At 37.7% G+C, this 13,340-nt stretch overlaps 1 protein-coding gene and 1 pseudogene across 1 annotated transcript; one reads left to right on the forward strand and one right to left on the reverse strand.

Annotated features, from left to right (window-relative positions):
• Window positions 1-25: 25 nt before the first annotated feature.
• LOC103955041 lies at window positions 26-2,212 on the reverse strand (annotated as a pseudogene).
• Window positions 2,213-4,380: 2,168 nt separating this feature from the next.
• Window positions 4,381-5,061, forward strand: LOC125474540. The gene is made up of 2 exons (XM_048578465.1): window positions 4,381-4,727; window positions 4,848-5,061. Exons 1-2 carry the CDS (start codon window positions 4,381-4,383, stop codon window positions 5,059-5,061), a joined length of 561 nt encoding a protein of 186 aa, XP_048434422.1.
• The last annotated feature ends 8,279 nt before the right edge of the window (window positions 5,062-13,340 follow it).

A 13,340-nucleotide genomic window follows, 5' to 3' on the forward strand; every position in this document is an offset into this window, starting at 1 on the left:
TTCACAACGAATAATTGGCTTGTTTTTAAGAAGATGTAGCACAAGCAAGAGGCTTTGCCACGTTGTTAATGGTGGGCTTGACATGTTTACATTCAGAGGTAATAGAGCCTTTATCTCCAGTGTATGTGAGATCAATGTCACTCGGTTTCACATTCTCACATGGCAGCTTTCCACTACATAAAAGCTTGATACCAACTGGGCCTGAAGATGAGCCCCTTATGTTCTTAAAGCTGACATCGCTGATCTTAACTTTGGATGAAACCTGCACATAATAATAGTATCATTAAGAAGCACCAAAAATGTTTCAATTATAAATATGCCAAAAAAAGTAATTAAAAATTCAAGTGTAATTTTTTGGAAAACTACATGGGAGTTCTTCCTGAAAAAATATATTTCTCCATAAAGTGCTTTTAAATTTTTATATCAAACATTGATAAAAGTGCTTTTGGTCGACATATTTTTTTTAAACCTTTCATAAACAATCTCAAATAGGCTGGTGAACTCAAGTATCCATTCAAAATAGTGGAGATTGGTGTCAATAGATGAAATGGTTATCAATTGTATTCTATTCTTCAAGATTAAGTATTTGACTAAGTTAAAAAGAAACTATGATGTAAATTTGGTGTAAATAGTATACCTCAGGTGTACACAGCTTATATGGGCAAATATTCTTGGTCTATGACGAGAGGGTTTTTAACATTGTCCATGATAATATCCTCAAAGTGAACATCTGAGACAACAGTACCCTTTGCAGGGGAAGCAGGCCAGGTTTTGATCCTCACACCATTATCTGTATTTGTAATCGTGCAGTTCTTGATAAAGATTCCGGACACAGGTTCTTCATCCTCAGTCCTTCCGAGGCTTCCGATGCTTATGCCGTGGCCTGGTCCACATTTAACGTTGGTTACATGGGGTTGGTTGGTTCCGTGACCTATAGAGATGCAATCATCCCCAGTTCCAATGGTTGTATCTGTGATGTTGATCCCAGATGAACGTCCCATATGAATTCCATCTGTATTGACACTCTTGAGGCGCTGAGACAGTAAAATCTTGGAATACCAGATTTTTGCAACCCATAAGATTGACGTGGAAATTTTTGCTGTCTTTTGTTGTTATATCTCGAATTATGGAATTGGTGACAGAATTGAACCTCAAATTCTGCCAAAGTGTGAAAACAGTAAAAACATATTAAGACGAGTAATGTCTCTTGCAAAAGTAATATTGTTAGGAGAATTTTTATATAGTCAGAATGAATCAAAATCGCAAATTATCCACATGATTCATGACTTAGAGTCGCTACCTAATGGCCAATATATACGCCTTTCACACGTATGGCTCTGGCTGTCAGGCACCATAAATATATATATATATATATATATATATATATATATATATATATTCTCTTAGAAGAGTACGATCAGCCTATTAGTTTCACAATCTAGCAATTGATATTTAAATTATAAAAGAACGAGATTTAAATTATCTTACGACAGCTTTAGATTTGCAATCTTTGTTTTTGTGACAATCATTTTGCTTCGAAGCAATTGCTCCTTGGCCATCGAAAGTTCCACCACCAGATAAGGTGAGCCCATCAATGCGCTCAAAAGCTACCCAAGTATCTTCTTTTTGGGAGATCCTTGATATGTTCTTGAGCCTGCACCGTGTCTTTTAGCTGAAACTCAATAGCAGCTTTGCATTGTCCTTTCAAAGTTGCCCCTATAAACTTGTATGTCCCACTTGGAACAACAATTTTACTTGCCGATGTCGATGCACATGCATCTGTCCAAGCTTTGCTCAAAGCCTAATTAAAAACATTGAAAAAAAATTAAAAATTAAAAATTGAAATGATTCTGTTTAATTACGAACCAATTCTAGAACGGAAATGATTTTCCATTTATTCATTTTTTTTCCCATGCATACTTATTGCTTACTTCTAATAAAACAAATCAAAAGAAAAAGCAAGAAACAAAAACAAGAATGTGCAAAGACTATGTGTGCACGGAAGTAATTTCTCTTCTAGCTAGAAATATTAGTTTAGCATTTCAAGAAGAATTACATAAGCATATATAACGCCTACCTGGGTTATATCAGAGTTCGCTTTTCCACCATAATTTGCACTTGTTACATCATAGACACCAGATTGGACATTAGATGTGGATACTAACAACAAGGACATAAACATTGGCAAGATATTTTTCAGTTTCAAATCCATCTTGAGTTTTCAATTCAGAATTAGTTTCTTTTGTTTGGAAGTTTGATGAAAAATTTATTTTGTTTTCATCGCAACTTTATACTCAAATTGGAAAGCTTAACGCCCTCAAATTATTCAACCAATTACTAGCTATTTTTATGGAAGATGCCTTACCCTATAAAACCATGCACAAAAAAAAACTAGCTGCCGTTGAAGACGTAGTAAAAAAATCTCAAAATTTCTTCAATAGAAAAGCTTAATTAAGAGCTTGAAATTTCTTCACACAGAAAATTTCTTCCAAGAAACAGGGAAGTAGCCCCGAATTAAGATGCCTTAATTAAGATGTTTAATTGCAATGTAGTTCAAGAATTATATCCTATGATTAGTAATTAATTAAGCTGCTTCTAGTTTTAGAACATGAATTACCACCAATCTGTATGGCCCTAGGTTAGTTCATTGTCAATTACCACTTCTTTAACATGTTCTCCATGCTTCCTCTCCAAGTCAGTATGTACTCAAATTGTTTCTTCCAAGCAAACCTAGTTGCTGCAGCCACCAGCACCCTGATCAACGCCAATTCCACCACCCCGACAACGCCTATAATTTGTTTAAACTTTACGGCATGACTTGTGGGAATCCTCGCAATAATAATTTTAAACAATTCTTCACATTATAGCACGGAATTCCAGCTCAACTCCATCTCGAAGTGGCGGAGCCAAGTAGAAGGTTCCCTATAGGCTATAGCATATGGAGAGTTTTGAATTTTTTAAGTATAAAAACAGTAATCTTTTGGGCTATTTAATGATTTTTAACTGTCATTTTTCACTTAGCAAATGTAAATTTTGAATCTTAAAGATGTTTTTAAGGAAAATAAGAGCTACTAAATGTTAAATAAACTCATCATTTTACCTAATATTATAATTTAGTAACAATTTAAAATTTTCATACTACAAATGGTTTCTTATTTTATTCATTTAAAAGTTTTGAAGATTACAAGCCTAGAAAACATAGTATAAATTTCTTACTTCAAATTATTACTTTTAGATTTACTATTATATAACTTTATGTACGTAAAAAAAAAATTGAAAGATTAATTAACTTTGCCCACCCACGTACGTAATTCTTGGCTACAGCATTGCCATCTCAATTGCTCCCTTTATATACTCTTCACTGACCGCGAATTGGTACATCACTTTATTTGCTAGAAACAATTACAAAGACGAGCATCTACTACGACGTACTCAGACAAGTATCGGTTTTCTATCACAAGGAGTTTCTCTCCATGACTAACGCTGTCGCTAACGGTTGTACCAAGATCCGATTCATCTGAAGAATGAGAAGCAAGTGCGTGCCAGTGCTTCTGCCTCGTTGATGTTAATTTGTCAAGGATTGAATTGCGGCTGTGGTTGAGGATTTGAGGGACGGAATCGTGGGGTTCAAACGTGGCAGTGCAGGGTGGTTTTAGGGTGGAAAGAGAATCGCATTCCGCGAGTAGGCTTGTAGACATCGAAATTTCGGTAAAATAAATGTTCAACAACACCTTAAATTTTGACATGCCTGGGCTTACGTGGCATGCACCGTTGGTCTCACATATCGTACACTTTACATGTGACTTATCACAACCAAACGAGTCATTAAGGAAAGTAATTAAGGAATTATCTTTATTAATTATTTAATTAATTTAAATTTAAATCAAAACAAATTAATTGATTTAAAATGTCAACCAAACCCAAAATCAAGTCTTGTGTTCTTTAGTCAATTAATCAAGTCCACAATCAATGTCAAATCTAGCCGTAGGTAAAAACTTGGAGAGCCTATAAATACGCAGCTCCAAGAGAAATAAAAGGGTCAGAAATACATCCAAACACCAAGATGCTCAAACTCCCAAATTCCCAAACACTCAGAAGATTCAGAAAGCTTTTGTGTTAAAGAGGATATCTTGGATTGATTAGGTCAAACATTGTAAATTATTCATTAGTGATTTACTTCCTTATTTAGTTCTCAATTTGCCTTAATTATAGGCAATAAAATAGGATCAAGTCGTACACAGTGTGTATAAGAATGTAATCTTGTTCTGTGAAGTTAATAAGAAAACCTATTACACCATATCAGTTTTCTCTAGATGGTACCAGAGTGATCGAACTAGGACACACACAAAACACGAAACACAAACGCTAGCAGCAATAGCCATGGGTGACAAATCAGAAAAGTCAACCTCTTCAAGCATGACTTTGTATCAAAAATGGGAAAACCCTAATCATCCACTCTACCTTCACCACTCGGATCAACCTGGCGCAATACTTATGCCGCAGCCGCTTGTGGAAGATAACTATGGCACATGGGTCCAATCCATGACCATGGCTTTGATGGTCAAGAACAAACTAGGGCTTGTTGATGGGACGATCAAGAAGCCAAGTGATGAACAGATTGAAGAACTGCAACAATGGAACAGATGCAACAACCTGGTGAAAACATGGTTGCTTGGTTCCATGTCAAAGGAAATCTCGGGAAGTGTCATACATTGCAAGGACGCACGGTAGATGTGGCTAGACCTACAGGAGAGGTTTTCTCATGTGAACATCGTACAATTATTTCATATTGAAAACGAAATTCATGATTGTGTACAAAGTGACATGACGGTAAGCTCCTATTTTAGCAAACTTAAGAGTCTTTGGGATGATCGTGATGCCTTGTGTTCAATCCCGGCATACCATTGTGAGACCAAGAGAAAGATGATGTCATATGTTGAAACTCAGAAAACTATGAAGTTTCTCATGGGTTTAAATGAATCGTATGCTACGGTTCGTGGTAACACCCTGTTGCTAGAGCCACTGCCCACTGTAAACAAAGCCTATGCACTTGTCCTTTGACATGAGAAATAAGTTAGAGTCTCGAGTGGTAAGAGCATTGTTCAATCAGAAGCAGCGGTGTTCGCTGTGAAAGGTGCTGGACGTGAAACCGAGTCTAACAATAGTAGGCAACGCTATGGTAAATGCAACAAGACAAACCACACCACAAAGAACTGTCGTGCACACCTTAAGTGCACCTTTTGTGGCTGAAATGGTCACACTTTTGACTACTGTCGAAAGAGAAAAGCCGCTGCTGAAAATGAATCAGGTTATTCCTTGCCTTCCAAAGGGAATCAGGTTACATTGCATGGCAAAAAGGAGGTGATGCCTAGCTTTCCTTTCTCTCAGGAAGATTGCAAACAAATTCTTTAAATGTTGAACAAAACAAGTCTTCCTTCGTTAATCAAGTCGGTAATCCCTCACATGTTGAAGATTTTTCAGGTAAAGCTTTCTCTTTTACATATCATGGCAAAATATTTGGATCCTGAATAGTGGGGCTACGGACCACATTGTTTGTAGTCCTGATCTTCTCATGAATTCAAAACCAGTTGAGAATCACACTGTTGAATTACCCAATGGCTCATTTGCTAAAGTCACCCATATTGGACAAATAATCTTTTCACCCAATCTCATTCTTGATAATGTCTTATGTGTACCACCTTTTCGATTAAATTTGATCTCTATCAGCAAGTTAGCATATGACTCACTATATATCACCATTTTCCTAAACCATTTTTGTGTCATACAGGACCTACGCTCGGGGAAGATGATTGGGATAAGCATTGAACGGAAGGGGCTCTACTACCTTGACCCCCCTAAGAAAGGAACATGCAATAACGTTCAATTCACTTCTCCTAGTCTATGGCGTCAACATCTTGGACATCCCTCTCCAAAAGTTTCTTCGTTATTTCCCATTTTCAATCATAAATCTTGTGCTTCCAATAATTGTTTGATTTGTCCATTAGCCAAACAAACAAGATTGCCTTTTCAATTAAGCACCATTTCTAGTAAATCATGTTTTGAGTTAATACATATTGACATTTGGGGTGGTTATCAAGTTGCGTCTCTTTCCGGTGCCAAATATTTTCTCACTATTGTCGATGACCATACTAGAAGCACATGGGTTTATTTGATGAAGCAAAAGTCAGATACACGAGAACTCTTAGTCCAATTTATTCACATGGTAGAAACTCAATTCAATACTAAGGTCAAAATAATACGAAGTGACAATGGTCCTGAGTTTAAACTTGAACGTTTTTATGCTCTCAAAGGAATCCTGCATCAATCTAGTTGTGTTAATACACCCCAATAGAATGGTGTCACTGAACGTAAACATCGGCACCTACTCAATATGGCTAGAGCATTACCTTTTCAAGCTTCTCTTCCCAAAAGTTTTTTTTGGGGGGGGGGGGGGATGCCATTCTTGTTTCTGCATAACTCATCAATAGGACACCTACTCCTCTTCTCCAAGGGAAAACACCATATGCAAAACTGTTCCAGAAAGAACCCAACTATTCCCACTTAAGAGTCTTTGGTTGTTTATGTTTTGCATCCACTCATGCGCAACGACCTTCCAAATTTGATCCCCGTGCTAGTCGTTGTCTTTTTCTTGGATACCCTTATGGTCAAAAGGGTTATAGACTCTTTGATCTCACACTTAAAAAGGTCTTTGTCTCACGAGACGTTGTGTTTTTGGAAGATCAATTCCCTTATCACACTCCTGCTCTTTACACTGCACCACCCTCACATCATTCCATTTCACCTTTATCTTTTACCATAGACTCATTTCCCGAGCCATCTCATTCAGTCACTATCTCAAGAAACACTTCTCCTGATTCTCTTCGTCATTATGGCTTCACACCCGAGGATCCTTTTTCTCCATCATCTCCTTCCACCACCGCTCTCAACAACCTACCTTCTCTACCTTCGCCTACCCACCGCGATACTCCCCCCCTCCGACGTGGCACACGACCAACCAAACCATCCAGCTTCTTGCAGGATTTTCATAGTCCAGGCCTCAGGTACTTCTCACCCTCTTTCACATTATTTATCCTATGATCACTTGTCCTCTCCTCATAAAGCATTCACCACCACACTTACCCTTCTCCAAGAACCTACTAGTTTTCAACAGGCTGTCCAAGATCCCCAGTGGCGTGCGGCCATGCAAAATAAAATTGCAGCTCTCCAAACCAACCACACTTAGACTCTCATGCCCTTGCCACCCTACAAACGTCCCATTGGGTGCAAATGGGTCTACAAAGTCAAGCTTAAACCTGATGGCAGTCTTGAACGGTACAAAGCTCGGCTTGTTGCGAAGGGATATAGTCAAATTGAAGGTGTTGATTATCGGGAAACCTTTGCACCGGTTGCCAAACTGACCACAGTTCATGTCCTTCTCAGTGTTGCATCGCTACAAGGTTGGCATTTACACCAACTTGATGTGAACAATGCATTTTTGCATGGTGATTTATATGAGGATGTCTATATGTCCTTGCCTCTTGGATTCGGACAAAAGGGGGAGACTCGAGTATGCAAATTAAACAAATCCATGTATGGTTTAAAGCAAGCCTCGAGACAATGGTTTATCAAATTATCCACGGCTCTCAAGATTGTCGGATTCCATCAGTCATGCTCTGATTACTCATTGTTCGTCCGACGTCGCCAAGGTAATTTCATAGCATTATTGGTCTACGTTGATGATGTGATACTCACAGGAAATAATTTACAAGAGATAGAAGAGACCAAGAAATTTCTTTCCTTACGTTTCAAACTAAAGGACTTGGGACAACTCAAATACTTCTTGGGGATAGAGGTTGCAAGATCAAAGAAGGGAATCACTTTATGCCAACGTAAATATGCGTTGGAAATATTAGATGACACTGGGTTTCTTGGAGCTAAACCCTCACGGGTTCCTTTGGAACAAAATCTGTCTCTCACACAAATAGATGGGGAATTACTGAGCGACCCATCCCTGTATAGGTGACTCATTGGTAGATTGATTTATTTGACCATCATAAGGCCTGATCTAACTTATGCAGTGCATGTGTTGAATCAGTTCATGGATAAACCACGGCAGCCACACCTTGACGCCACTCACATAGTTCTCAAGTACATCAAACAAGCTCCTAGACAAGGAATATTTCTTCCTTCCATAGGTTCATTGCAATTACGAGCATTTTGTGATGCTGATTGGGCTCGATGTAAAGACACTCGAAGATCGATAACTGGTTATTGCATTTTGGTTGGCTAAGCACCAATTTCTTGGAAAACAAAGAAACAAAGTATCGTGTCTCGTTCCAGTGTAGAGGCAGAGTATCGTTCCATGGCCATTACATGTTGTGAAGTCACATGGTTGAAGAACATTTTGAAAGATTTGAGAGTGAACCATGCACAACCTGTTGCGCTGTTTTGTGACAACCAAGCTGCTTTGCACATCTCTTCAAATCCAGTATTCCATGAACGAACAAAACACATAGAGATAGATTGCCATGTAGTGCGTGAGAAAATACAAGAAGGAATGGTGCGAACAGCCTATGTAAGAACAACAAACCAGCCAGCTGACTTGTTTACCAAAGCACTGGGTTCGGTTCAATTTGAGGCATTACTCAACATGTTGGGTGTTATCAATATACACTCCAACTTGAGGGGGAGTGTTAAAGAAGATATCTTGGATTGATTAGGTCAAACATTGTAAATTATTCATTAGTGATTTACTTCCTTATTTAGTTCTCAATTTGCCTTAATTATAGGCAATAGAATAGGATCAAGTCGTACACAGTGTGTATAAGAATGTAATCTTGTTCTGTGAAGTTAATAAGAAAACCTATTACACCATATCAGTTTTCTCTAGATCTTGTATTCCTCTCCACACTTGTGAAGCACCCCTACACGTACTGATTCTTCCATCGCCACTAGCCAAACCCTTGCGGCATCCGTTCATTCGAGATCAAGTTATCATGACCCTTGGATCAACAACACCCTCACTTTTCACTCCGAATATCGAATCCGAGGATTCAAGTTTTGTAAAGAGATTGTAACTCTAAATTTATTAATACAAATTATTACTTTGTACTCCTATTCTTGTATTATTTGTCACAAGAATCTCGCGTTTACAAAGCAATTGAGGGTTGATTGTGATTTTGTCAGGCTTGAGAATGGAACTGATGGGGCGTTGTTTGGTGGATCAAGTAAATGTGATGTTGAGGGTAAGTAAATGTGATGTTGAGGGTAATTAAAAATGATCATTCATTTTTATGTATTTGCTTCAAACTATACTCGTGCTACCTTTATATATGTATTCTTTTGACTTGCGTTGTAGCTCAGTTGACTAAAAGCATCTACTCGCACTAGTTAAAAAAAAACCCTTGCGCGATGAAACACACATCGTCATGACGAAATTTTAAACTTCGTCCCGCAAAGTCGTGAGCGATGAAATTTTTCGCAACGAAACGTACATTGTCACGCAAAGTCACTTTGCGTAACAAAAATTTAAAGTTCGTCTCGCAAAGTCTTTACAAAAATAAAAAAATTATCATTTTAAAACTTTTGCGCAACGAAATCTAAATATTTCGTTGCCTAAACCCAACTTATTTATTTTTATTTAATTTTATATTTTAAATTGTAAAATAAATTATTTTTACAGTTTTTATTATTTTTTAAAAGCTTTGCGCAACGAATATTAATGTTTCGTCGCCTAATGCCTATTTATTTTATTTTATATTTTATATTGTTAACCTAAATTATTTTCTTTATTTTTTTATCATTTTCTTTGCACGATGAATCAACATTTCATCACCTAAACTCTATTTATTTATTTTATTTATATTTTAAATTGTAAAATAAAATTATTTTCTTTATTATTTTTTTTTAAACTTGGGCGACGAATACTAATATTTTGTCGCATAAACCCTATTTATTTCATTTTTTTAATTTTAAATTGTGTAATAAAATTTATTTCTATAAATTTTGCATGACGAACCAATATTGCGTCACGCAAAACCCAAAAAATTTGGGTGAGCGCCAAAAATGGGGCGCACAAATTTTTTTTAAGACTTTGCGCAGCCAATCTTTCATCGCTCAAAGTGATATAGATTTTAAAACCAAAATAACTCCTCAATTTTCTCAATGTATCTCTCTAGTTCTCTTACCTCTCCCCAAATCTGACCCCCTCCCCAAATCCAACCCCCTCCCTCACACCCAATCTCTCATCTCTCTCTATCTATCTCTCACTCTCACTCACTCTCTATCTTTTCTCACTCTCTCACTCTCTCCCTATCTCTCACTTACTCATCTCTCCCTATCTCTCACTCACTCTCAATCTTGCCAAAAGGTATTTTCTCTCTAAATTTTAATTTATTTCTCATTAATATGTGTTTTTGGAGTTAATTTTGGGTTTGGGGTCAGGTATAGGGTGAAGGGTGGAGTTTTGGGGTATGCCGATTTTAGGGGAGGTTATGTCCATTTTTTGGTATTATTTTATGTTTTTTTTTTTTTTTGCTTATTTGGCTTTTTTTTTTTGTAGGGAATCGTTGGGACTTTGATGGTGAAAGTTGAGGAGTTGAGGATTATGACGCTATCAGACCATATCCCCCCGCCACTACCACCACAATAGACTTGTATTAGGATTTTATTATTGTAATTTGTTAATTTATATGTACATTTTTAATAAAATATATTATGGATAATTTGATCACTATTTTTCATATGTAATTTTATTTTAAATATGTCAATTTAAATTAAAGTAATTAAAAAAATAAAGCCATACAATTAAATTAAATTTAAAAAGTAAAAATTCAAAACATCTTGCGCTACCAAATATTTTGTCACACAAACAATTACTAAAATTAAATTAAATAATAGAAATAATAAAACAAAATGTCAATTTAATTGCATAAAAAAATAAAAACCAAAAACTTTCTTACCAAATATTTCGTCAAGCAACATATTAAATTAATTTAATTAAATAAAAAAAATCAAAGACTTTGTGCGATGAAATGTTTCGTATCGCAAAGTACCTTCGCATGATGAAGATTAATTTTCGTCACGCAAACCCTATTTTCACGAGCTTTGCACGACAAACCATGTGCGACAAAAATTTTATCGCTCAAGGTTTTGAGTGACAAAATCTTACTTTGCGCAACAAATCTTATTTCATCGCACAAAGTATTTTTTGTAGTAGTGCCGTACACTCGAAGTCATAAGTTCTATTCCCACTTCCCCCCAATATTTGCTTGCATAAAAAACTCTTGTAAAAGTCTAAGGTTCTAGTAAATAAATGTGACTACTTAAGTGCATCAGTTATAAGGAAATAGCTATCGTTAGAAGGTCTAAACAAACTAAACAGTGTCATATTCCAACAACTTGGATGTCCTTTGTAACAACCCGTCCCGGGAATTACGGAAGAAAAAAGGTATTTTTGTATTTTCACTAAGTTTGGGGATACTTTCCTTTTTAAAATTGTTTTTGGGTCTTAAATGATGTGCCCAAGGGTCCCACCCCCTGATTCTGTCCCCCCGAGCCTCTCATCTCTTTCTTCTCTCTCAGTTCTCTCTTATCTCATTTCCCCCGACCTCTCTCTCTCACCTATTCTCTCTGTCTTTCTCTCCCTCCCTCCAAGCAGAACACAGCCATACACACACACACACCAACAAACCCTCATCTCCCTTATCATCAAACACCTCAACAACAGCAAAGCATCACCATCATCACCACGTTAGCTATCTCTCTCTTCGTCTTTGTGGAGCGCAAAGAAACTCCGGCGAGTTCCTTGCCCTTCCGTTTTGGGTAAGCCTCAAAACATTCCAAATGTTTCTCTCTTCATCCTTATAGTTCTTTTCTAACCCCATGGTTGTGTTTTGGACGTCAAACCATGAAGAAACCACCTCGGAGACATTTCCCCAGTTTTCCAGCGAGCACCGCCCCTTTCAAGGAAATTTCCGGCCAAACCACGGCGAGTTGGCCGGCGTGCAAGGTATCAATCTCTTCGTCTCGCTGAGTAATACAACTTTTCTTTTTGTTTCACCTAATTTCATTGAGTATTGAAGAAGTTATACTCATTTGAATCTTACCAGTTTCCGGCGGACACCCGTGGCTTCCAGGCTGTTTTCCGACCAACTCCGGCCACAACGACAGGAACCAAGGGTATATTTCGATTCCTTACCTTCGAGGATTCAATTTGGTATATTGAATGACATGTTTTGGTTGAGTTTTGAGCTACATCGGAGCTTGGGAATTCTCCGGCCAAAATCCGGCCTTCTCCTTCCTTGGAATCCGGTGAACCACCAAACCCCTTTGGGCCTTTCCTGCCAAGCCCAAAACCCTGGGCAGCCCAACCCAACCCTTTTATTATTATTTTTTTTTGTTTTGTTAATTTAAAGGCCTTTGGGCCGTTTCCTTTAGGGCCTTCAGCCCGTTAGTCCTAAACCCATTAGACCCAAACCCGAATCCAACCCAAGTCCAAACCCTTTACCCCAATCCGGATCCAAGCCCAGACCCGTTTGACCTGTTGACCCGGACCCGGTCAACGGTCAGCGTTGACTTTGACTTTGACCGGTCAACGGTCAACGTTGACTTTTTGGGTTTTCGTGCGGGACCCCTCCTAGACTAATTTCGACGTCCTGAACCCGTTTCCGATGTCCATTTTCCCAAATTCAGTCGTTTGAGTAGAGTTTGACTAAATGTACCATTTATGTGCTTAGGGGCAATTATCTGTGGCGTTTCCTTCTTCGCTAGATGGCGTGACTTTTCGACAGCAAAGTACTATGAGTGGACCCCTTAAAAAAAATGCATGTTTTGATAGTAGAAATACATACATGAAAAGCATGATTTGATGATTATGTTTTATGAAACGTTTTACGAGATAACATGCTTACTGAGGCTAGTTTGAATTATTACTATTTTTCCTATAACCCATGTTCTTATAGAATATCTGATGGATGATGATATGATATTTAGAACATGTTTAGAATACCTCTTTATAGTATAGATGATGGATGACTTTATACTATGAAGTTGATTTTCAATATATGTATGTTCACTGGTTTTGTACTTACATAGTGGTCCTTTCTGCTACGGGACGTAGGGATAGATCCGGTCTGTCCCGGACGACGATTTGGTGTTGGCATAGGGCCTAGAGTGTGTTTCCTCTGGCTATTTAGCACAGGGACGGGGAGCTGGCATGGGGCCTGTAGTGTATTTTCCTCTGACTGTCTGCTCAGAGACGGGGAGCCGGCATGGGGCCTAGAGAGTTATATCAGACATTCACTAGTGATTATTATATATACAAGTTATGATTTGAGACA

This window comes from the organism of the source record quoted next, unplaced genomic scaffold, assembly GCF_019419815.1.
Source record: "Pyrus x bretschneideri cultivar Hongxiangsu unplaced genomic scaffold, Pyrus_bretschneideri_v1 Contig12, whole genome shotgun sequence".
NCBI lineage: Eukaryota > Viridiplantae > Streptophyta > Magnoliopsida > Rosales > Rosaceae > Pyrus > Pyrus x bretschneideri.